We start from the raw sequence: 23,666 nt of genomic DNA on the forward strand, positions 1-23,666 counted from the left end.
CTGTGTAGTGCGAGTGCCTTGTTGCCTGGGAAATAAATGCAAAGTGAAGTGAGTATAGATGCGTACTGACCATTCACGGTGCTGCCTCTTTCCACAGGAAGTGGCGCATATGCACTTGCTATTTCGAAACGCTTGGGAATGCGCTTTCTGTAGAACAATGGAGTCAAATATGCATACAGTAGGAATATATAAGTCTTGCCTACTAGTGATCTATTTGTGCGTCGCGACACACAGGCCCCGAACCGCCTGTTCACCGTCTCATCGGAAGGCGCAGATGTCCTGCAGATGACGTTGGGAGGCAATGAACATCTCTAGCAGTGGCTAGTATGTTAAAAGGTTTCCAATTGAATGTAATAGTGTCCTGCAAAGTGTTTCAAAATTTCCAACTAAATTCAATGGGGTCCGGGAAGGAATTCCAGGGACCAGGGAACTTCCTCCTGCACAGTGCTGCTGCTCTCGAAAGCTGAGCCTGCTTGTTACGACAGCCTTCAGCGCTGCCTACCGTGTTGCGCATAACAACTTTATTGAAGCGTTCGTTGGAATACTTTTAAAGCCCAAGATATGCGAATTATGCGGCTGTGGCATTTTGAGGAACAGGAAACGCTCCATTTTCTCTTGAGCTGTGAACGCTGCCGTCGTGGTCAGCCCCAAACACTCTCCCGATCACCGTCGTCCGTGTAGCAGTGGAGCACTCCGGTTCATAAATACATGCGCACATAAAAAAATGAAATTGAGCCTTCAAATGTTTTAAGGCGCTTTTGCGCTTAGCATTTGGCTTTTTCCATATATTTTTGGGGCTAGAGGGGCGCCCAGAACTCAAGCTTGTTTTTTCACGGTCAGACGTCCAGGAGGGCGGCGGCGGTGTTGCCGGTTGGTAGAACCTGACGACAACTACTGCATAAAAGTTCCTCTTTAGAGAGCTCGTCGACGTGTGACCTTCTACACAGGTGTGGATCAGGTTCTAGGGTTTTTATTGCGTGCTGCACAGGGTTTGGGGCTAGGCGGGAATCGTTGCCGGTCTCCATCTGTATGCCGTGGACGTCTGCCTGCTCTTGCTTCAAACACCAATACTTAGACTGCAAACGCCACTTTCTTTTTTTCAGGTCGAACTACTAGTTGCCGCATGGTCAAGACATTAGAGTCCCACGGAGAATTGCATCCGAATCCAGCAATTTGAAACAGTGTACGCAAAGGAAGCTCACACTAGCCAACGACGATGGCGCGAAAGCAAAAGCCCAGACTTCCATCTCCAGGGGAGGTTTTGTATCCTTTGGATGGGAACCCTGAAAAGGCCACCGTTGTAAATCCCAAAGGGTTAAATCTCACAGTCTATGTTTGGCGGGTGCAGCAGCCTAAAGCAGCAGTGCTGTTTATTCACGGTGTGCAGACGCACGCGAGGTTCGAGTTCCTTAGACACCTCTCTCCAGAGGAGCCGGACATCCCTGTAACGACTGCAGGAGCAGCGGCAACGGCAGAAACGGCAACTGCGGTGGTAGCAAGGGAGTCAGTGGGGTCCAAACACGGCGGACAGCAGTACCGTCGTTGGTGTATATACGAGGGTAGCTGGATACAACAGCTGAACAGGGCGGGCTGTTCTGTGTATGGAGGGGACCTCGAGAGTTTTGGCCTCTCTGAAGGATGGAAGGGGCGTCGTTGCAGCGTTGAACGCCTCGACGACTTGGGTTGTGATGTAATAACATTTGCTGAGTTTGTTGCTGAAGATCTAACAAAGCAGCATCAACGCAACAATAATCATAGTGACAGTCCTATGCTTCCCCCCATCTGTCTCGTGGGTATTTCTATGGGTGGGTTTTCTGTCATCCGAGCACTTGAACTCATGGGTGAGAGAAAGCATTGGCTGCTTCTGCCTGCTAAACTTCCTGCCTCTGGTGTTCCCAATGCCGTTGCATACCATGATAAAGCAGAAGGGGATGCAGCAGAGGGAGCTGCGGCAGGTGGGGCTGCAGCAGATGGGTCCACTGCTCCTCCTGAAAGTACAAACGGATCTTCACATAATGCTTCTGCTTCTCCTGAACGTGCTCATATCGTGGCATGTGTTGCTTTGGCACCGATGCTGGCCATAGAGAAGGCAAGCTCTGGTGCCTTTAACAAAGCAATAGCTAAAGTAAGCGGAGTCCTCTCGAAGGTCACTCCACATATTGGCGCTGTCAAGGTACCCCCCGCACGCCTACGCTGGGTCGACGTGCAGAAAGACGAGGTAAGAAAGCATGTGTAGGACGGCTACTACAACCCGCCATAGTAACAGCGGGAACACGGCAGAAACAGAGAAATGACACGCACGCACGCGCAGACTGTCTTCACTATGGCCGCCTTCACACGTACAGGATGGGACCACCGCCCACGCAGAATTTCTCCCTGCACCCTGCCACACAGCTCAGCCTTTGCACAGTTGGGTAGCTCGCAGCTAGTTTCCTGCTCCTTCTCCGTGAATCCAGTAGCAGGTGCAGTTGCAGAACTTCCTGTGGGCCGATCTGCCTGCGATTCCTTGCATCCCCATTTTCTTAGCTACTACACCAGCTAGTTACCAAGCTGGCTAGCTACCTGCTTGAGCGGCTAGTTACAACAGGCAGAACTGCAGCTAGCTATGCAGCTGGCTACTCTGCGCGCGTGTCTTGTATACTTTGCGTATTGCGCAGGACCCGTTGGTGACCTGCCCTTTGAAGATCCCTTGCCGGATGGCAGCTGAAGTGATGGCTGCAGTCCCTCGTGTGCATGCCGAAGCCAAGAATATCCCTAGCCATCTTCGCCTTAAAATCATCCACGCGAGAGAGGACGCCATTGTAGAGCCACAAGTAAGTGCTTTGGAGCTCAGCCACACAGTAACAGCAGCTGCTGCAGAGCCCCAAGTGAAGCAGCAGCAGACGGGGTTGTCGTTAGTTTCGCCTGATAGCAATGGGGTAACTCGTTCTACTCGATCTTTCCACAAAATAGATTCGCTCCTTCCCGATGGCCAAAATCATTGCCCACCGTTGTTACTTATTGCTATGAGTGCTGTTGTCTCAGGGTAGCATTCGCTTTATCAACGAATCGGCTACGCACATCAGTGAGCGTGAGCTGCAGATCCTAGAGGGGGAGCGGGGGCACTACCTGGTCATCGAGCCCGGAAATGAAGAAGTGTTGAGCGCTATCAAAGAATGGTTTAAGCTATACTAGTAGTAAATTTTAATACTACCTACTTCTCCGAAAGATAGCTGCATGCACAAGCGCGTGCTGTTTGGGAGGGTAACGAATGCGTTTAAGATGTACTACCTACAATGTTAGCTCCAAAGTACATCCACAAGCCATGGAGAAGTACAATTTTACACGTTGAGTACGTATTTTACTGGTTGAGATTTAGATGATATCAACTGGATTCTGACCACCGGCGCTATCTTCCCCCATTTAAAGTTGAAAATTAAATCTAAATGCAGTGTAACGAATATCGGAGGCGCTACTTATTAGAGATAAACTCCCGTGTGCCAACACATATATTCAGCAATACACCGTCAATCCCACTGGGCGAAGAAAGCCGCCACGAAGCCACATCCCAAGCTCTAAGTATTTAGTGAAATATCTGCATTACACACACGCCCAAAACACTACACTGTACAGCAGAGCCACGCGAAAGCGCCTAGGCCACCAACGGCGGCTTAAGTGTAGTTTCGCCTTGATCATTTCGTTTGACGCACTATTCGAGGGTCACCGCAGCAGAAACCCGCCGTTCGACATTCCAAACACTTGCTCGCCTCCTCCTGTTGTTCTCCGTTTTTGCGTTGGTCTGTTTGTAAACGCCTACTTCTCCGTTCCGTTGTGCTTGGCCATATGTGCTGGCTGGTTAGTCCTTGCTTGTATGCATGCACTGCCCTGACTGAGTCTGCAATAACCTCCATACATGCTTCAGTGCAATGCACGACGTCTAAACATGCGCTGCAGGGCTATATGCTCTCATTTGCATCGTCGTCCGTGTAAGGGTAACTCCTTCAAAGGAAAAATGTCCCAGTGCTTGTGAACTAGCGCAGGCCCGCGAACCCCTCATCCAAGTGGGATGGTTAGGCAGTGTTAGTGCGCGCATCTGCGGGAGTGGGTCTGGACGCATGCGTCGGACTGCAGCAAACCTCTATCGCCAGCGCCCATTTGTTCTTGCGTGGGTCAACAGAGTATATACGATAGTGTATATGCTCTAAAACAGCAAATTTGGCCTCGTGACCGAGGATTAACACTCATTAGATCCAGAAGCTAGAGCTCTGGGCTGTATTTACCTGCTGCAGCAGGTCTACTGGGAAACTGTGAAATCTGGAACTGTGGGATGCACAAGAACTTTGGGAAGCTTCCAGCTGCCGATGAAGCAAAACACGTGAAACCTTTCAAATGAACAGTAATAATGATTTTTCAGGCGAATTTGTTCTTTTTAGGAAGGCGTTTCAAGTCTTTCCAAAGGGTACGCTCTAGGTCTAGCAGTTCCGATCGCAGTATGTGAATTCTCGAGATCCCTAGAAAACGCTCTACGACGTTTTCTTGTTAGCTAATAACTTGTTTTTGCCCTCATTTGAGCTTGGAATATGGCCGTTTCAAGATCCCAAGCTAGCACAATAGGCCTCGTCCAAACTTGTGTGCTACCGGTTAGCCTGCAGCCAATTGGACGGCAGCTAAAACCTCATCTACCGTTGGGGGTTGCCGCTTACTTTGCCTGGCTGATTGCATCAACCAGTAAAGTGCAGTACTGAATGTAGCAACAAGCACTTGTACTATGCTCCAAGTTCGCGGCGGCGGGAAATGCAACTCCTCAAGACTAGCAGGGGTCTTCAATCAGAGAGATTCACGGACGATAAGCGCCGCCACTGTTCAAGACTAGTTGACAGCGAAGGCATAATGAGGCGGCAGAAACTTGTGTATGCGATTGCAGGTGCCTGTCCCAGTCACCTCTGTTGCTTGCTGCCTAAAAGATAAATGGCTGTTTCCAAAACGCTCCAACGTCCGTTGGAATACACACTCATCGACTTCGGGCACTGTGGGTCAGGTGTTCAACTCCTTTGGACTGCTGATGCTGGCTAAATTAGCTTGGCAGGTCTTCTCCTGGGTGGCAGCTGCTCGCCTCCTACAGGTAACGTCGATGACAAAGGATTTCCTAAACCGCTTTCCTCCCTTTCGTGAGCTACAGCAGCACCACACACAAAAAAGCGAATATGCCGTACCTAACGGACCTAACGGACTTGTGGCCCCATAGACGGTCAGCCTTTCACTAGAAACAAAGTACCTGGTTATATCCCTGAGAAAGCTGGAAGTGATAACCCTCGGTTCAGATGTAAGTCATTCCACGAAGGGGGCATGGTAGCGTGCTACCCAGGTTTCTCCCCCCCGTCAAAGGAAACGGGAAATGGTTGTGCCTCACTATAATTTATATCAGTATGGTAAGCATAATCTGAGTGGTAAGCGTAATTTGAGCAGCTGAGGCAAGTTATACCCCGAAACGGGCTGTCTGCTCACGTGCGCAGCTGCGGAGTTCACTAGCCCCTCAAAACCCCTCCCAGTGTGGGTTTAGGCTTTACAAAACGTCTATCTGGGGATCAGTTCAAACTGCATAAGGACAAAATGAACGCATACTAGTCTTGCTCTCTGACCATTCAACTCGTTTGAGTCGAATGGTCAGAGAGTAAGACTAGTATGCGGGCCACCCTACACAGCGCGCAACCACAACCACTCTGATTGCGAACTACCGAGCAGGTGGGCAAAGATTGAGAGGACGAACTCTATACGCCTATGGACAAAGGAAATAAATCATATTTGAACAAGGGCGAATTGAGTGTACTGAGCGGAGAGCACGCCTGAGAAGTAAGTACAATGGGGATCGAGCAATGATGAATGATTATTGCAAGGGACAAAAAACTCTAGCTGTTTTCTGCACGCTCCAGCCTAATACAGCCCTGTAAAAACCGAACCACATGCCCTATGCCCTCTTTTGATTGGAACGAGCATTATGAAGAACCCAACACCTGATACAAACCCTTCTCTTACCCTCAGGAATCCAGGAAAGAGCACTGAACCGTTCTGCTACACTAGACTGGTCAGGGGTTTCATAACAAACCCTATCTTCCGAAGTACCACTTTATTTCAGAATCTGCCAAATGCAAATTTAAGACTTAGCAGGACGTATAAACGCTATTAACCACCGAAGCCTGTGCGTCACTGCAACTGAGCTGCCGTCATGCATGTGCTGAGCTAGGGAGGCAGCTACCACCCCCCCAAATATGTAATAGGGGAGTTACTTGAGAAAACATGCAAGGCGGACTTCTACATTACATACAAAAGCTGGGTTTCTGCTCTGTAAAGAGATTTCCTTTTGTGGAAGCTTCCCCAAGCTTTCCGCACGCCACACGCCCGTGCCAGCCGCACGGGATGCGTGCCATGAGGCTGCACCAATTGTTCGGTATGCGAATACAAGAACCTGACTAACGGTAAACATATGAATTAATTAATTTCTTTATTCCATGAGAGGAGGAGAAAGCGTGCTACTGTTGAAGTAGCAATTGCTGGAAACGAATTGCCCACTCGATGCTGTACGGAGACACACACGGGCTGGAGATGGCATGCGAACTAGAGGAAACCAAGGTAGTCACTTACTTTTAGAAGCACACTAGATCTTTGAAACATTGTAACGGCACATAGTGAGGAACTACTAGTTGGCGCAGCTTCGGATCAGCTACTACGTGGGAGCCCTGAGAGGGTCACAGACCTAAATCCTGGGTTTCGTAGTAGCTGCACAGACGACGTTATGGACCAGGCGACAAGTTTCCTCACGGGCCTGCCTACAAAGCACACTGGTGCAACGGGAAAGGAAAAACAGATTTTGGACAGTGCGGGGATTTCTAACACATCTTCGGTCGCCGCTCGCTTTTCCTCAAACCTCCCTTCGGCATCCGCTTACTCTGGCCCTACGTTCCATTCTACCTTTTTATCTGGAGTTGCCTCAAGTTCGTTCAAATGCCAGCTTCTTTCCGACAATGTTGTAGAAGGGGGAAGGGTTGTCTTAGCTGAGGGGAATGCAAGCAGCACGATACCGCAGGCAGACGTTCTGCGCGATCCTCCTTCTGGGTCAGTTCTCAGTGGAAACATGTCTGTAAAGGCGCGCTCAAGCGGAAGTGAGGAAGGTGTTCATGGGGGGGCACTAGTGGTTGCACTCTCAGAAACGGCCCAGACGACGGGAGCAATCGGAAAAAGGTGCGGAGAACAACAAACTTGGCAAATCAACGCGACAAAGCCGCAGGGATATATCCGCAGAAAATATGATTCCAAGTGTCCTCTTAAGTACTCGTTGGAACACTCCTCTAAGGAAGAACGGCTCCAACCTGTTCAAGTGCAAGCAATAAATTGCGAACTATTGCTACAGGACACTGCGGATTCAGCCCGTAGCACTGTCGAGAAGCGTAAAATCATGTGCTGCGATGCGGAGGAGACGTTGATATCAGCAAGTGATTCACACACCTCAACCTCAACACAGAGGAGCTCCTGTAGCACTACGCCTATTGAGCAGACGTGGAGTCAAGTGGCGAAGCGAGGGCAAAAGAAAAAAATTTGCCTGCATCCCCTCAAAACATCAACGAGGCTTTCTAACTGCCAACAAAAACTTGGAGAAGCAGCTCCACTATGCATTGCCGGGGCAAAGTTTGGTGCAATTTACAAAGGGAAACCTGACATCGTCTGCTCAAACAGTTCATTTGAAGCATCGGCTCTACTCGATTGCCAACGGCTGCACAAATTCCCTCTTTTCAAACTGGACTCAAGCTGTTGCTCTCCCTCCAGTAATTTCGAAAAGCTGGCACTGGAAGCTGGTACTGTGCATCTCTGTCCGCGTTTGCGTCCACTAACTATGGCTCAGCAACGTAGTGCCATCCAACTGCAAGGATACAGCGAGCCCGGGCCACCACATGAATTTCCCCTATTCGGGCCCCATTGCTCTGCGACAAGAAGCAATTCAACATGCTTTAATGCCAATGAAGTGCACTACCAAAGTGGCATCGGAGAGGTGGTTGCTGCGGAAAGAGCAGGGAAGCTGCCCCAGAAACCACAAAAATCGCACTCCCTTTGCCCAACTGAATTAGGCCTAGGCTTAACCCTAGCGCAGAACAACCACCGAACACTAGAGCTGTGCAACCGTCGAAAACTGAGCCGAATATGTAAAGCTTTCCAAGCCCGGCTACGAATGCGCATTTGCTTCGGATCTTGGTTGTCATTTTGCCGGAAAAGTAAAGAACTGAGACTGCAGCAGGAGCTGCAGCATTTGCGAAGCCTCAAGAGCACTGCAATGAACTGTTTGCTTCAGTGGGCTAGTTTATTTGTTGCGGTTGGAGCAAGGAGATTCTTCCTGAGCTTGAGAGGATTCAGAGCTTTTTTTGCCCTCGCCTCCGAGCGACATCAAAATTTGCATGCTGGTAGGTGATCAAGCTGATCCACCGCGAGGAAAGACATGTTCGCTTATCGCGCCGTTCAGTGCAAGAGTAAGAAGTGCAGCGTTTATGGGCCGTGCCTTTTCCTGCGGCCTCCTTAGTACCACTGGCGTTTCTTGTTTTTTTTGTTCTTAAAAAGAATACACGTGAGTAGTACAGCTGGCAAGCTGCCAGCGGCGAGTAGGGCCTCTCTGGTTCGTTTGGGAGTAACAAATTTTTGCCTGCGTGGTAGCACTTAGAAAGTTGGGTGCTGTCTTGCACGAGCAGCCTGTGCTGCGAAAGTTGGGTGCTGTCTTGCACGAGCAGCCTGTGCTGCTTTACAACTGTGGCTCCAGTTCGTCCCGCTATGCAGCACTGCAGTATTAATGCGCACACAGTTGTGGCGAGGCGTCTTTCCAGTTCTGCCTTGGACTGTTTCACAGTCTAACTTCCTATTTTTCTTGAAAGCCACCACGGTCCCAGTAGCCTGCATTTGGTCCAGTCGTGGGTGTAGCGACGCAGGTACATGAACAAAGCACTAAGCATAAGACCTTCTCATGCTGGAGGCAGAAAACAGCTAAATATGGCAAAATGGGACGGGCGCGGCGCTGCGTGGAAGCAGCATTACTCTTGAGGCTCCACCATCGTCACTGGAGCGCCTGGGTACAGCTGCTGAAGCAGAGAGCTAGGATTCACTGGGCATTTTTAATTACAACGCAGGCTACAACTACGGCCAAGCGAGCGCTCATTGCAGACGCATTTAATGCTTTGAAATCTGCGGCCATACTGGAGGCATGTCGCAGTGAAGGGTGAGGATCCCCATCACATACTTCTCATCATTAGTTCTCGCAGACGCTTTTTGGCAGTCCCCACCTATGTGAGCCGAAAGTGCACTTCAGCACTACCACTCCCTCTTTCTGCGCTTCTCGGATGCTGCACGTAGGAAGCTCAGGCAAGCACTACGTGATCGGATACTTCGGTGGATACGGCACTGGCGCGTCGTGGCCCATCGAGAAACTTTGCACCGGAAATTGATCATGGAAGCAACGTATCGTGCAACTTCGCTTGTGTGGCAAACATGGCAGCACGCCGCAGCTGAGAATGCAGCGAAAACACGGCAACTTGAACATAATGCCAGAGCATTTGTGGCACAATACAGAGAAAGGCGATGCTACCTCTTCCTTGAGGCTTGGAGAAATTATACTGCCCGGCGAATAGGCATGAAGGTTCACAGTTGGACGTCGATGCTAAAGTGGAAGAAGCGGGTTTTTGCGGAAATGAAGCGCGCTTCTGAAGGGAGCAGGCTGCTTAGGAAGCATGCCGCTATACGGGCAGAAGAAACACTGACACGCACATTTAGATGGTGGCGAATAAACTGCCGTCGTCGGAGACGGAATGATGCAGTTGCTCAGCTGATTATGGCTGGCAGAAAGCGAAGTTTCGTGCATGAATCATTTCTCGCTTGGGCTGAGGTTACAGCACGGTGGCTGGCGGCGAAAGCTCTGCAACGCCGTAGTCTTCAAGCGTCCCACTGGATGCAGTGGAAAGCATTTGTAAATTCCCGCATGCGACGGCGTGAGCAAGCGGAAGATTTGGTTGCGCGCTCGCGCACTAGTTGTTTACGAAGGTATTTTCGTTCATGGCGAGTGGGAGCACAAGAAAGGATGGATACTAAATTGCAAGCTTTCACTGCTTGGCAAAAATTGACTTCATATTGTAGGGGGCTCGCCAAGGCAAAACAAATCATAGAAGGCTTCCAAGGCAGGAGCATCCGTATCAGTGTCTTCTCTGCTTGGGAAAGGAAAGCAAGATTAACGAGGCGTAGCCGTACACTGGCCATAACGGCGTTGTGCATGAGAGCCATCGAAGCATTTAGGTTATTTACACGGAAAACTATGAAGATAAAGCACGCGCGGGAATCACTGTGTGCCCAAAAATACTTTGAGACCCTTTCTAGTGTCTTTGGAGCATGGAGAAAACTACAGTGGCGGCTCAAGGAGCTCAGGCAATTGCACGTGCAGGCTACGGGTACGCTGCGACAGTGCCGTATTCAACCATGGTGGGTGGTATGGAGACGGAAGACAGCGACAGCAATATCTCTTCGCCGCTGGGTAGCCCAGGCCGTCGGTAATCCTGTGCAGACCGATAGAGTGCCGCTCCTTCCTAACTCACGACATCCTGCCACTGTGGCAGCACCTGCAACAGGAAGAGCCCTGCGGTCTGCAGATGGAAGGCTAGGGCGCCATTCGCCACAAAAACCTACACAGATATGTTCATGCAGAGGCAAAAAGGGACAAGCTGTTGCGACGGGATTGGCGTCTTTGGGCTGCCCCAGTTGCAAAAATGTCACGTTCAGGCTGGGCCTTTTGCAGAATCCGATGCCTTCTACAACTAAAGATCACCCCCTACCAAACGCGTGCAACTGGACCCCGCACGATGTGCTCACGGACAATGACCAAATGCTCTCAGTTGGAACCTCAGGCCTTACCCTTAGAGAAGACATTGCTAGTGAAGGAAAGACGTGCAACCATTCCATGTCGAGTGTTGAGCTTCACGCAGGATCACCGCAGTCCATCCGTACAGACAACGCAAAGCAGGCAACCACCAGATATATCTTTCCACGTCATGTTTCTGCGTCTGAGGTCCCATGCAGCAGTGGCTGCAATGCTGCCGATGGCAATGCTTGCGTACCACTTCAGAACGGCGAAAAGTGGAAAAAGAAACCTCTAGACCATAAACGTTCGCATAGTTCACGCGGAGTAGCACAGTGGAGAAAGCTCGCTCACCGCAAGAAAAGTGAGAAAACGAATATGCAGGGACGTTCCCGTGTTCTATTGAGGCGGAAGCTAAAGATGCTGGCTGACAGTTTGTTGCTTGTGTACTGGAAACGCAAGCTTCAGCAGGTCATACGCATGTGGGTGTTGCTCGCATATCAGAAGCGAGAACAGCACCGAGACCCATGCGACCACATCCTTAGCGTTTCCAGGAAACCCGTTGTGGGTTTCCTTACTGCTGCAAATAATACTTCAGTCTCGCGGTCTGCAGGTGGGAGTAAATAGTGGCTGTGCAGAAGTCCTGCTTCCATCTCGACACTATCCAGAGAACAACTAGTATGGCAAATATGGAAACGCCAGGCAATTCCGTCCGACGTGTTAAAGCGCTGGAATGCTGCAGTCAGCTTCCATCAGGCCACTGAAGTAACGAACGGGTGCGCCATGGTGCGACATCTCAGCACAGCAAAGCAACATCAGCCAAACCCAAACAAGTGGAGGAAGGCTAAATGCTCCTGGGAAACACGGGCCCGTCTCAACTAGAGGCTACCCTGTTGCTTGGAAAAAGATGAGTTTAAGTTGTCTCTAGCTTTAAGGACGCATATAACCTCTTCTCCTTCTTCGACGAAATAGTGGCTCCTCGAACACTTCTTGGGGAAGGCCCTGTTTGTCAGAACTTTTTAATAATTGAAGTTGTTCCTGATGTGCTCTAATACTGAGCTTAGTGGAAAGGCCTTCGCGAAAGCTGCAGTAAGAGCTTTGCTGGTGAGCCGTCTCAGCAGGGGAATTCTTCGTGCGCGCGGTGCAGTCGCGGCATCGCAGACATCTTCCCGAAATAGGTATACACATACAGCGCAAAGGCGCGATGACGATAAAGTTTCATGCCCGCAGTAGAAATGCTGCATCACAGCCATCCTGCCGTAATAGGTATACGTACACATGCAAAAGGATTGATTGACACTTGGCACGCAAGTCGTGCTAGTCACTACCAAGCCCCCTTCGACGCACGGACAGACACCGCAGATGCTTGCTAAACGGTTGTTCAACGCATTCTTATGCAATAGTAGCCAACATAGATGCAAGCATCGATACATTTGTCAACCTTCAACAGACTCCGCTACGCTGACGCTCTGTGGGGGGACAGGCCCTCCCATGCCATGCCCGTGCAAGCACTATAAAGCATCATACATGGCTTGTGCAGTGGAATGAGCAAACACGGAGAAGTAAAGTTATATGCGTGCACACGACAACGAACTATAAAGATAATGTGCCTGCGTTGCCTGCGAGGCAGCATCCGCAAGGCAGTAGAGGCAGATTACTCCATGCTCTCTGACGTGGAACAACTTGTTCATAGATGCCAAAGCAAATAACTAGGGCCGGCGCTGCACAAGGCCTCCACAGCCCTTCTAAATAGGAGCCTGCATGCGGCTTCCACCGTCGCAGACCAGTGCCTCTGTTGGGCAGCCCCGCGGTTCACTGCCTACAGAGCACAATCGTCTTCTGTTGTACAGGTAGTTTCTCATCTTGGATTTAAGATCCAGCAAAGGAAATTGAGTATGCAGAATCATTCCTTTTTGCTTTTTTCCCATGGTAACACATTCACACGCACCCATAGTTTAAGGCTGATTACAGCTTATACCTGCTCACGGGTGTGCGGGCTCCAAACTGACTCAAGCACGGTGAATCGGTCTTCGTAAAATGTCAATCGCTTAAACTTAGTTTCATGCTTGTCTGGAATTCACGTTTTTAGGTGGATTATTTTGTGTGTAGATCCCTTCAAGTTCGGGGTTCTGGGTTCGGGCGCTGGCTGGGGTCACCGAGCTTGGTAACTCATGGGCCGCTTCTGGGTCTTCTTCGCATCCAAACACCCAGTAAATAGGGCAACTACAGAATATATTCCTCTTTTGATTCTAATTTAAGGAAGAGAGCAACTTCCTGTAATCCTACCTGTACACTACCACACATTTCCTATCCAGCAGGTAACGGCAGACGAGGGACATCCGCTCATTTGTCGTCATCTATGCCACACCTCTGCAAGCTTGTTATTTACTCGGTGGCCGTGTGGCCCCTTATGTTCACTGGCTTTCCTATTAAGAAAGGCTTTCACCGGAGCCAGCGGGGAGGTCGTTGAAAAATTCATGCAGTGGAGTTTACTTACCAGAAAAATTCAATGGGCCGCATCAGTCCAAACTCAGGGTGACTCCACGTTCACAACAGCGAATTAGGGAGGGGTTTCTTTTTCGAGGTACCTTGATAGGCGTTGGCAGGGGCTCACTAAGGGGGGCAGTGAAGTTAGTTGACGGGGTGCTGCGGAGGAGAAATACATACATAGTACACCTAATGCATGACAATCACTGCAGCGCCAGCATCCAAAAAACACCTGCTGGGGCAGCGCCGTATTGTTGTTTGCTGGCATGAGCAATAATGAGGCGCAAAACACCATAGGGGACTTTTATGCGCGGTTCATTAAGGACACGCGACTCTATTCACTTTGAGGATTCCCAGCTCAATAGAAGCCATGCATGCATCCTACTGACGGTTCTTACCGACCATACGCTGCTAGTACTACTACTGAGTAGGGGAAGAGGAACAGCTGCACCTCCGTCGTTGACTAAGGGAAAGTATTGTTAGATCTTCCGTTTAGGAGATTGGTAGGCTTACGGACGCTCAGCCCTTAGGTTAAGACCTACGCACCCAGAATAATGGCACAGGCAGTGGAGACTACTTCAGGAGGAAAATCATCCGTAATCTCATGCCTTTCTTGCCCGTGCGATACAACAATATTAGCAGCAAGCTCAACTGTCTCGGCTGCTACGGGAGACCAAGAAAGGACGGTCATTAGACCTCAGCTTTGGGAAAGATTTTGGACCAGCTCAGTTCCGCAGACGAGTTTTGGAAAGGGAACTGCGCTGGGAACACTTGACTGTGCACCGAACCGGATGACATTATGCTCCCTCCTTCACCCTTCCTTGTTTTTAAGTCAATCAAAGCAGGCTGCGCAAGCAACTCCGACCCAGCAAAGCCCTTCGCCAGTGGTGCCGCTTCAGACGGTGTACCGAAAGCAAAGGTGCAGTTTTCAGGAACCGCCAGCTACGGCACACATGTGCCGATTCCAAGCGAAGGAGAGACGTGGCGCTGACGCTGAGAGGGCAAGCACCACCAGTGTGCGCAAGTTCAAATTGCGCGCTGCGCCAGTTGATTTTGGAGCGGGGACATTTGCTTGTGAATCCGTGAATTCTAGGGTTGCCTCCCATTTTAGCGGACATGCAGTTCGTAGCAGAATGGCTGGGATTGCACTTACCTCCAGCCGCGGCAGAAATGCTGGGGCAGATCCGCGCAAGTCAATTGTATCACTACGGAATCACTGTCTTAACCAGGCGTTCCCTGCGTCAGCAGAGCCTGCACCTTTACGCCTCATTCTGTCGAAGTCGCAACAAAACCAGCAAGTGTCCATTCGCCGATGCAGTTTCGCTGGGAGAAGAAACGGAAGGCATGAATTTACAAGCCGTCTGCGCTCGTCGCAAATGCAATATGGGCACGACGGTGGAGACGCGGCACCACCAACGGCGCAAACGGCCCATAGGAAAGGCTCCCAACGGGGACTAGGGCTAAAAAACGGTCTCTCTACGCAGCATAAACTCCAAGAGTGTTTGAAGGTTACGGATTCGGCTGCCGAGAGTCGCTTAGCTAACGGCGGTTGCATGGCAAACCGCCACTCCGGGAGCAATAAGGCGACACCACAGAGGTTAGAAAAGCCCAATCTTAGGTGCCTTTTAAGAGCGGCCAAAACAACGGTGGCACAGGCAAATGCCGCGGCGAATGGCCAAATACCATCAGCAGGAAATGGCTCACGTCTTGGGGTACAAAAATACAAAGGAACGACGCCTGCCACTGCCAACCACTCCGCAGTTGCAGCAACAGTATCGGCGGAAACAGACTTTCATTCACCGCTTGTGGCTGAGTGCAGCTCGCAGGCAAAATCTTTTCTAAATTGTGCCTCACATGTGCCATGTACGCTTGGAGCAACTCCCTCTTCCTCACCTTTAAGGAACCGCCAGCGAAAGATGGAACGCAAGCCCCTCAAAACACCCCCTGCATCAATTGTTCAGGAAAAGGTTGAGGCAGGGGGACACTGCGAGAGGGAGACAGCAACAACGGCAGCTGCAACGCCCCCCACAAACCAGGGCGGGGTCCCTGCTACTGCAGAGCGAGTCAGCAAAACCGAAGCTCATCCTGGCCGCAGTACTAGTGCACAATCTACAAAATCCGAGCTTGACCTAGTAGAATGTTCTCAACATTGTCTAGAGCTGCCTCCAGGAATTGTAGGCGAAGCTTGCCAAAATCGTGGGAAGCATACAAGCGAAAATGAAGGTGCCGAAGAAAATGCAGAAGAATTCGCAGTGCTGCGGCATAGCGAGGTGTCCTTTGTATGTGTTAGGGCACTTGTATCGTTCTTGGCAACTTGCTGCACCATCAGTCACTTTGGAAGTGATGAGCGGCTACAGCAAATCAATGACTTATCTACCTCCCCTTTCCACTGTTCATCCAGACCGCAGATTGGTCTCGGGGAATACTTGGTGAAGCGGATTTTTCGGCATGGAAAACAATCCATAAACGAAGGAGTGATGGCGGTTGGCCTCCTCAGCCGGTTTCTTTGCAAGCAAAATACCTTGCTCGTTGCTGCATTGCGCGAAAACAGCCAGCAAAAGCGCCAGCAACAGCACGTGGACAACTGCAATGGCTTGTCAACGGCTCATGACAAGGAGACCTGGCGGGGGTCGGTACTATCCAGTGCTGCTTCAGCCACAGAAGGTTTTGCTGCGACAGCAGCTCGCATTGGATACATAGAGTTCAACTACTTGACTGCCCATCGGCTGCTCTTGACTGCAGCATTCTTGGCAAGGAAAACGCATAAGGACGACCACACGAGCATCAGGCACTGGGCTCAGGTACGGGGCAATAAATATAGGTGCCGCATGAACCTAAGGCGAGTTAAGAACAGTTACATCGCGTGCAAAACAAGGGAGGGCCTAGCGATGGGCCAAGTTAGACCAAACCGAAATGTCGAGCCAGCCTGTGCCGTTGCATTAAACGTTGTGTATCCGGCCGACAAGGCAATGCAGTGCATGGTCAACTGCACTTACCTTGAATGGAGGAAGCGTTAAAGTAAAATGGCTGCCCCATTAATTTCATGCGGTAGTTTGCGAACCGTGGGCAGTGCAACCTCTCTCAATCAAAGATAGATCTTCTGCCAGTATGAGAGCTGTTCGTGTTGCTTGTTGACAGCTTGGTGGGGTTCCAGTTGAAGATCTGGTAGAGGCAGAGTCTGCATTCTTGCAAGTTGTCGAATGGTAAAAGCCCCTGCTATGCGCGAAGAATCAATCGAACTAAATCCATCCGGCAGTCAATGCGCAACAACCTGCTATGCGGTGGAATCAGGTCGATTATTCTTTGCACAACTTTCTGCCTATTTGCTGGGATGTTGCAGGCGGGTCCAGGTGACACTCGAGGAGTTCTTCGGCGTAAGGAGTGGTCCACTACTCAGATGACGCGCGAACACTTCATTAGCAGTGTGTAAGCAGCTTACAGTTCAGGTTGCCGACTCACAAGTAGCTGAAGTTGTCTCAACTGCATGCGCACAGACTGCCTTAGCGATTTCACTTGGAGACCCCCGCCTTCTAGGGAAGCAGGGAGCGCTTCACCCAGTGCGGGGAAACGCTGCTACAACTGCGGCGTATGTTCGTGAACATGCCCTGCTAATGGAACAGCAAGCTGCAGCCATAACGCAGACGACGTTTCGAGATCTTCAGGCGCGGGAGCAACTCCTTCAGAAGACTACGCCTGAAAAATTGCAAGTGCACCAAGTTGAAGAATCCTTCACCTGCTGCATGTGCTTTTCATGCTCCATGCTGCAGCCTGAGCAGCCTAAGCAGAGGAATGTAGGGCTGCCGTCTGCCGATGTGGGTCCTCTTGAAGGGCGAGTAACCTCGCAAGACGGGCGCGGAGCGCCCAACAGAAGCGAGCAAATTGGCTCCCCTCTTTCATCTGTTTCTAAGCACCTTCGGGAAGCATCATGTCAAAAACTCCAAACAGGCGGCGAAATTGATCGTCTAGATCCGCTTGAGTCAGCAAGAGGGGACTCGAAAGACGAGAATCTAAATAAGACAGGCGCAACAAAAGCCCCCACCACCTGGGGGCTCAATAGATATTCGAAGCAACATGCGTGTACCGCGAAGAGCAACAGCTGCCACACTGGCACAGGAGAGGACGCCAGCAATTCCCCTGGCGCTTCAACAAGACAGCGCGACACCAGGTGCTGTATCCTGGATGAAGTACTTCAAAGTAAGGGTCAAGGCTGCTGCAAGGTAGAAGCGCGCACATTTTGCAGCATGAAAGAAGAGGAAACGAGGCCTCCAGCAGCCCACACAGACTCTCCAGCGGATCTGGCCCAAACTCAGTAATTCCTTTTTCTTGGAAGACCTACTCCACGTATAGATATGCTTTCTCCATTCACAATGCAGAAGGAGACGAGCTCCGCTCATTCACTGCAACGCAAAGATATCAACATCAATCGTAGTAGAAAATACCAAAGGATTTAGAGCAACCCACAGGCAACCTGACGGGGGATTCCCCGTAGTGAATAAGTTACACACAGGTTTGAATGATGCTGCACTGTGTGCGAAAATGAGTAAAGATGCCAATTAGAACAAATGCATGCAAGCATGACCTCAATAGGGTAACTTGGTGCTTCCAGATACGGACGGTGGAGACAGAAGGGCGTATGTTCTGTATTCTTCCGGAAACGAACCGAAGAGAATCGCGTAATATCCTGAGTGACTACATAGATACTCTTCTATGCATCTTCGCATGCATACATTGCTGTTCCGCTTGACGCGCAGGAAAGTACACTCTTCTTCCTGCAAAAACATTCAGAGAACCCGTATAGATACAGACGCCCAGAGACACTCGTTGGCAACGGAGGCTGGGGCCGCTGCTTTTGGCATTCTGGGAAAAAGTATCCTGGCCACTATCTGTGAAAGGTACCCCGCCTAATCTCTTCAGCTCCATTCACAGAGCAGCGAGAGACATTTTTGGAGGAAAAGTCTCTCGCTGCTCTGTGAATGGAGCTGAAGCAATGAAGCAGCATTTTCGTTGACTGATGCAAACGGTCATCCCCAAAGGCGAAATGCACTGTGATGCTTGCTATCCCAGTTTTGAATGACTTTGCATAATGATCGGCCAGAGCTGAATGCCAACTGATCCGCGCAATAAACGCTCTCGACTTAACAGTGGTAGAGTGCCAGTTGATCTGTGCGCTGATTACGCCTTGAAACACCCTTCCCTTTGATGCTCGGTCAACCACCTTTGTGAATAGAGCTCCGTCTTCACAGCTAATGAAGCAGTGGCATTCCTCTCTGATATAGCCACCTGCAGCGGGGCGAGAGGAGCCCCGTTTGATTTTGATCCCTAACCTCTGCAAACGGTGCTCTTGTGATAACTCCTAGAGTTTCTCCTAGATGCCGACGATGGCAAAATGAATCACTTGTGAAGGGAGTGCAAAATTCTAGCCAAAAACAATGGATATGGTATGTTCTCACTTGTGAAATAGACTAAATTTAGAGATGTAGTTTGCGCCGAGAAGGTCTCTTCTGAGCGCCCATTCTGCAACATGGCAGCACAGCATTTCTTGAAAGGTTGCCTCATTGGCAGATTCTGTCCAAACGACGACGCTAACCTTACTAGGGCTACAATAAGCCCCCCTTTTACTACAAACATCCGTAGATAGGGGTAGTGCTGAATGCTCCGTGAATGGAACTTTGCCATTCTAGGTTTCTCCCTAATCTTGTTTGCTCTCTGCAGTTCCATCTGCAGAAGGTAGCACGCTCCTGCACGGAATTGCATTTGAACAGGTGAGCAAAGCTGAACTTTCTGTTTTAGGTAACTGCAACAGTTCGCGAATCTCCACTTCTTTGCTCGCCGAGTACTGCTCGTGCTCGCACCATGCGATATCCCCTGTCTTGTCTAAAAGGAAAACGTAAACTCGCTGAGCATCCGCCAGCTGCAGCGCGTCCACAAATGCGCTCTTGTCAGTGAAGCAAACAAGAGTTCGAGAGCGAGCTGCATACAGTGTAGCGAGACGAATTTCTTCAGGCGTTTGGCCTCCGGAGGAACTGTCAGCCGACTCTACTTTGATACATGCGGGTGGCTCAACTGCAGGGTCTAGGACTTCTCTTGCGTCTAGAGTTTCTCCTGCAGGACCCAAACCTGTCTCTCCGGCCTTCTCTATCACCTTCTCTGCCCTAGGCATACTTGGCTCGGAGTATTCTGTGCCTATTGCAAAACGCAACCTCTCGTCCGTCCACCAACGGAGTAACACACCCGCGCGATGCCTGACAAAAAAGCACAGCAGGCCAGGTTCCAGCATTTAAATTTTGCAGCTGGTCAAAAATCTTTTCAGGTGCGCAAATTCGGCAGGATCTGTATGTGCCAGCAATAAATGCTGACCCCAGAAATCCTCCTCACCTTACAACCAGCCTGTAAGATTGAACCAGGGGCACGTCAAGCTTGTGCTTCTCCATAATTTCTCTCCCTAGCTTGGTTGCAAAGGGCATCCAAGAATTCATATCATCATAGTGGGCGGCCTTGAACCCCACAACTAGAACACTGAGCTGGCCCTGGAGGTCTTGAGGAACCCTCACGGTCCTACCCAGTAGATTACGGCAGACCAGCGGTGGAAACCGCCTAAAAGTAATTGGAACAACACGCCCAAAATGCATATGCGACATTTCTATGCGTGGCTCACTACACCAGAGGACGCCGAAGGTTCACGTGAACTGTGGTCTGCTGCAGAAACCACCGCTGGACTCGGACGTCCCTACAACACCTGTATGGCGTCCACGCATTAGTGAGATGTACACTGCAGAGAAAAAGGTGCTGAGCGAAGCTACGTTAATGTTTACACGGGGAAGAGACTGTGGATGGTCGGGGGGCTGCTGTCGAGAGCCGAGGAGGCGAACACGAAACGGACAATTTCGTGGTGATTGAGTTTAGGCCGCTTCCTTCATAATGACTTTCTTATGGAGGAATTCTCAGCCATAGTCGGTTTCGGCAGGCACCAAGAACTCCGGTTGCTTGTGGGTTCCTTCGACAACAATGCAGAAGGCCTTGGCGGCTGTGCCATGGTGCTCGCCAGCATTACCTTTGGATATTGGGTCTTCCCCGCAAATATTGCGTAGAAATATACCATTTATTCCATTTGTTAATTAAATCAGCTGGTTTGATTCGTGGAGGGAGCGAAGACATCTGCCCAGGGGGGTACGACAGTGCGCCGTTGCCTGGTGAATGCGCATTACTGCTGTCGTCGTAGGTTCACATCCTGTGCAGGAACTTCCAGGACTACACTATTGCACCAACAACGGGAAGCTCTTCTTGTAGTGAGGCTGTAAGCAAGATTATGGATAGGTAGCTCCACTGAAGTTTAATGGTGGAAGTGCCACGTGTTGAGCTTCCATAACTGGTATGCGGTGGTGGGTTTGGCTATTAGTCGGACTTGCTCAGGCTTCCCTGAGTGTGAGGGCCTCATTTTATTTACCTCTCCAACTCCTAAAACAAAGGCGACATCCATGGGAGTTGTCTGTCGGTCCGCCTGGGAGGTGCGCTTCGAGGGAGGCCGCTCCCTTATTGAGGCAAGCAATAATCTGCGATATTAGCAGCAACAGAAACAGCAGAGACGGCACGAGCATTTTCAACAAAGCTGTTTTCAAGCGGCCTTTCTGCGTTACACCTGTCTCCGGGAGAAAGTTGAGTTTCCTGCGTAGTGGTTCTGCGGCCCAGCAGTTCCTTCAGCTACGTAAACGTGGGAACAACTCTGCAGCCTCGTGCCCGCATGCAGCCAATTTATTTCCCGTCATACCTGCCTCGCACACCGACAACAAGCCACGTGCCACTCCCACTCATTTATCCGCTGAAGATGCTGAGAGGAGCGCTGATGAGGTTTTCTCACAAGGCAGTCTTACAGATACCCTGTTGCCACCTCGGGGTTTTCGCGATTTTCCCCCGGGTGTGCTTGCCATTCACAAGCACATCTTCTCATGCTGGCATGAAGTGGCCGCTGAATTTGGCTTCATAGAGTACAAGGGCCCCTCAGTGGAACGATATTCGCTTTATTCGCCTTTCGGCCGTTCCTTGCCCCCTTCACGGTTATCACGCCTTGCGAGTCCACCGGAGGCTGAGTCTGCTTCTCCAGCAGCGTCCCTCCCCCCCCACATTTATTTCTTGCAGATTGACGGTCCCGAGTCACTGTGCCTTCGTCCTGAACTCACTCCGTCATTATCCCGCATGCTCCAGAGGGAACAACAACAGCATCCGTCAGGGGTAGCCCGACGTTGGTATTCAGTAGAACGAGTTTGGCGCCACGAGAGACCGGGTTGCGGGCGTCGCCGGGAACATTTTCAGTGGAATCTTGATATAGCACTTCCCCTTCTTCCCAGAAGGAACTCCTTCAAGGTCCCTGATACTGCAGACGCAGCACAGCCAACACGTGGAGGCCAAGACCAAGCGAAGCATAATATAGGGCCCCCAGCGGCTGAGTTCTGCTCCTATGCAGCTGCGGAGCTGATAGCGGCTGCCGTCCGTTTGTTTCAAAAGCTGGGCCTTTCCCCGAGGGATGTGCGAATTCGCGTCGGGAGCCGAAGCCTGCTGAGAGATCTCCTGTTGACAGAAGAAGAGTTGCGAGTCACAGGGATGAGCTTTTCGTTTCCTCCTATTGCGGGACAGAACCAGAAACCGGACAGCAGGTCCCTTCTTTCCCGCACCACACCACATTTTTCCCCAGCGCACGATGGGCATAACTTCGAACGAAGGCTCACCACTGCAATGCAGGTACTAGACCGAGCTTCTAGGCGAAGCCGAGAGGAGACAGAAATGGCATTGGCGGAAGGACTAGGCATTACCGTTGAAATGTCTCGCCGCGTTATTCAGCGGCTTCTGTCTTTTGACATAAACAATGTTTCCATGGTGCGTGAATTGGGTAGAAAGCTGCAACGGCTAGGCAAAATCGACGGCATGCACCAGAAAAGTGACAGTAGGCTAGACCATATGGGAACCCAGACGCATTCGGGCAGCGGAGCATTGCTTTCCAGTGGACTCCCTACCTCCGTAAAGGATCTGCAGTGTGTGCTTCATCTCCTGCGAGAAGTGTATCAAATGGGAGAGTGGGTGGATATCGATCTTCTGATTGTGCGGGGCCTCCACTACTACACAGGAGTCGTGTTTGAAGCGTTTGACGCCGAGGGCGCGTTCAGAGCTATACTAGGGGGTGGTTGTTACGGCGAAGCAGGGGCCACCTCAGCTGTGGCGGATTCATCAGCCGTAGGGCCTTGGCCTTCAACAGAAATCCCCACAGTGTCACAGATGCATCTGAACCCAAACTTGCCTAGTAGTGGAGGAATGATGAGGACTGCTGTTACTGGGGTTGGTTTAGGTATGGGAGACTGCGTGCTGATGAATCTGCTGCAGAGGAAGGGTCTTCTTCCGTCCCCTGGACCTGCCGTTGATGCTATTGTGGCTGTCCGCCAAGCTTCTGTAGCTCGGCATGTTCCTGGACAAGTTTCTTTTGTCTCACCCCGCTGCGCGCCAAGTGGCAACCCGAGACTTCCTGAGGCGGGCGACTGGAGGAATGAGTGCTGCTATTCCACGCCTTCAGCAACAAGCACCTCAGACAGGCACTCCATTGAGGCACAGCAGCTCTGCTGCAAGCTGCGAGCCCTTGGTCTCCGCGTGGAGTTACTGCTGCCTCCTCAAAGGTCTGAAAGAGCCGCCATCAAGCACGCGAGGTCAGTGGGAGTGAAGGCAGTTATATTTGTTGGAGCAACTAAGCAAAAGCTTCCCATGCTCACGGGAAACGCGGAAGTGCCTGGAAGCGCAGTCTCGGCTTCTTTCCCTCCAGAAGGAGAAGAGATGACAAATGCCGTTGAATTTAAAGTTTTTCTTAATTCAGAAAGCTGTGGGAACCTTGGGCTGCTCGACAAAAAGCACATTACAACTCAGACAGAGGATACTGCCCCATTGCGTAACCAGAGAGTCGGCAGTAGTTTGAAACATTCAAAAACACATACCACTATTTCTTCCGTAGTGGAGATGATGAAGGCCCATCTGTGCGCCTCACCTTAAGGGAGACAGCCACCATAATGAACTGTTTTGGTACCTTTTCAACTGCTGACGAACCGCCAGTCTGCACATCCCCATACTTGTAGGATGGAGCTCTACGGTGCATTTTATCCCAACGGATGGCAGACGGGGGCTGCAGTTATCCCGCTGATCCAGCCCCGCATAACTGCATTTGTTTGTGAACTTGAGCATATTTCAAGCGTCAAAGCTCAAAGCCCCCAACCAAGCAGGCCGCGAAATTGCAGTCGCCCATGCGTGCTGTGTGTACTACCTAACTATTCTGTGCTTCTCAAGCATAAGCTAAACT

The 23,666-nt window shown here is 50.7% G+C and overlaps 3 protein-coding genes across 3 annotated transcripts; 2 read left to right on the forward strand and 1 right to left on the reverse strand.

The window, feature by feature from the left end:
* Positions 1–1,216: 1,216 nt before the first annotated feature.
* Positions 1,217–3,174, forward strand: EAH_00041270 (hypothetical protein, conserved; the record flags this gene model as incomplete). Its single annotated transcript, XM_013391809.1, has 3 exons — positions 1,217–2,218; positions 2,658–2,918; positions 3,025–3,174. The coding sequence occupies 3 exons, from the start codon at positions 1,217–1,219 to the stop codon at positions 3,172–3,174; spliced, it is 1,413 nt and encodes a 470-aa protein (XP_013247263.1).
* Positions 3,175–19,028: 15,854 nt separating this feature from the next.
* EAH_00041280 (hypothetical protein, conserved) lies at positions 19,029–20,372 on the reverse strand (the record flags this gene model as incomplete). Its single annotated transcript, XM_013391810.1, has 4 exons — positions 19,029–19,077; positions 19,192–19,581; positions 19,715–19,933; positions 20,308–20,372. 4 exons carry the CDS (start codon positions 20,370–20,372, stop codon positions 19,029–19,031), a joined length of 723 nt encoding a protein of 240 aa, XP_013247264.1.
* Positions 20,373–22,066: 1,694 nt separating this feature from the next.
* EAH_00041290 (histidyl-tRNA synthetase, putative) lies at positions 22,067–23,362 on the forward strand (the record flags this gene model as incomplete). Its single annotated transcript, XM_013391811.1, has 1 exon — positions 22,067–23,362. The coding sequence occupies one exon, from the start codon at positions 22,067–22,069 to the stop codon at positions 23,360–23,362; it is 1,296 nt and encodes a 431-aa protein (XP_013247265.1).
* Positions 23,363–23,666: the final 304 nt, after the last annotated feature.

The sequence above is a fragment of the Eimeria acervulina genome, genomic scaffold (assembly GCF_000499425.1).
Source record: "Eimeria acervulina Houghton genomic scaffold, Eah_scaff519, whole genome shotgun sequence".
Lineage (NCBI taxonomy): Eukaryota > Apicomplexa > Conoidasida > Eucoccidiorida > Eimeriidae > Eimeria > Eimeria acervulina.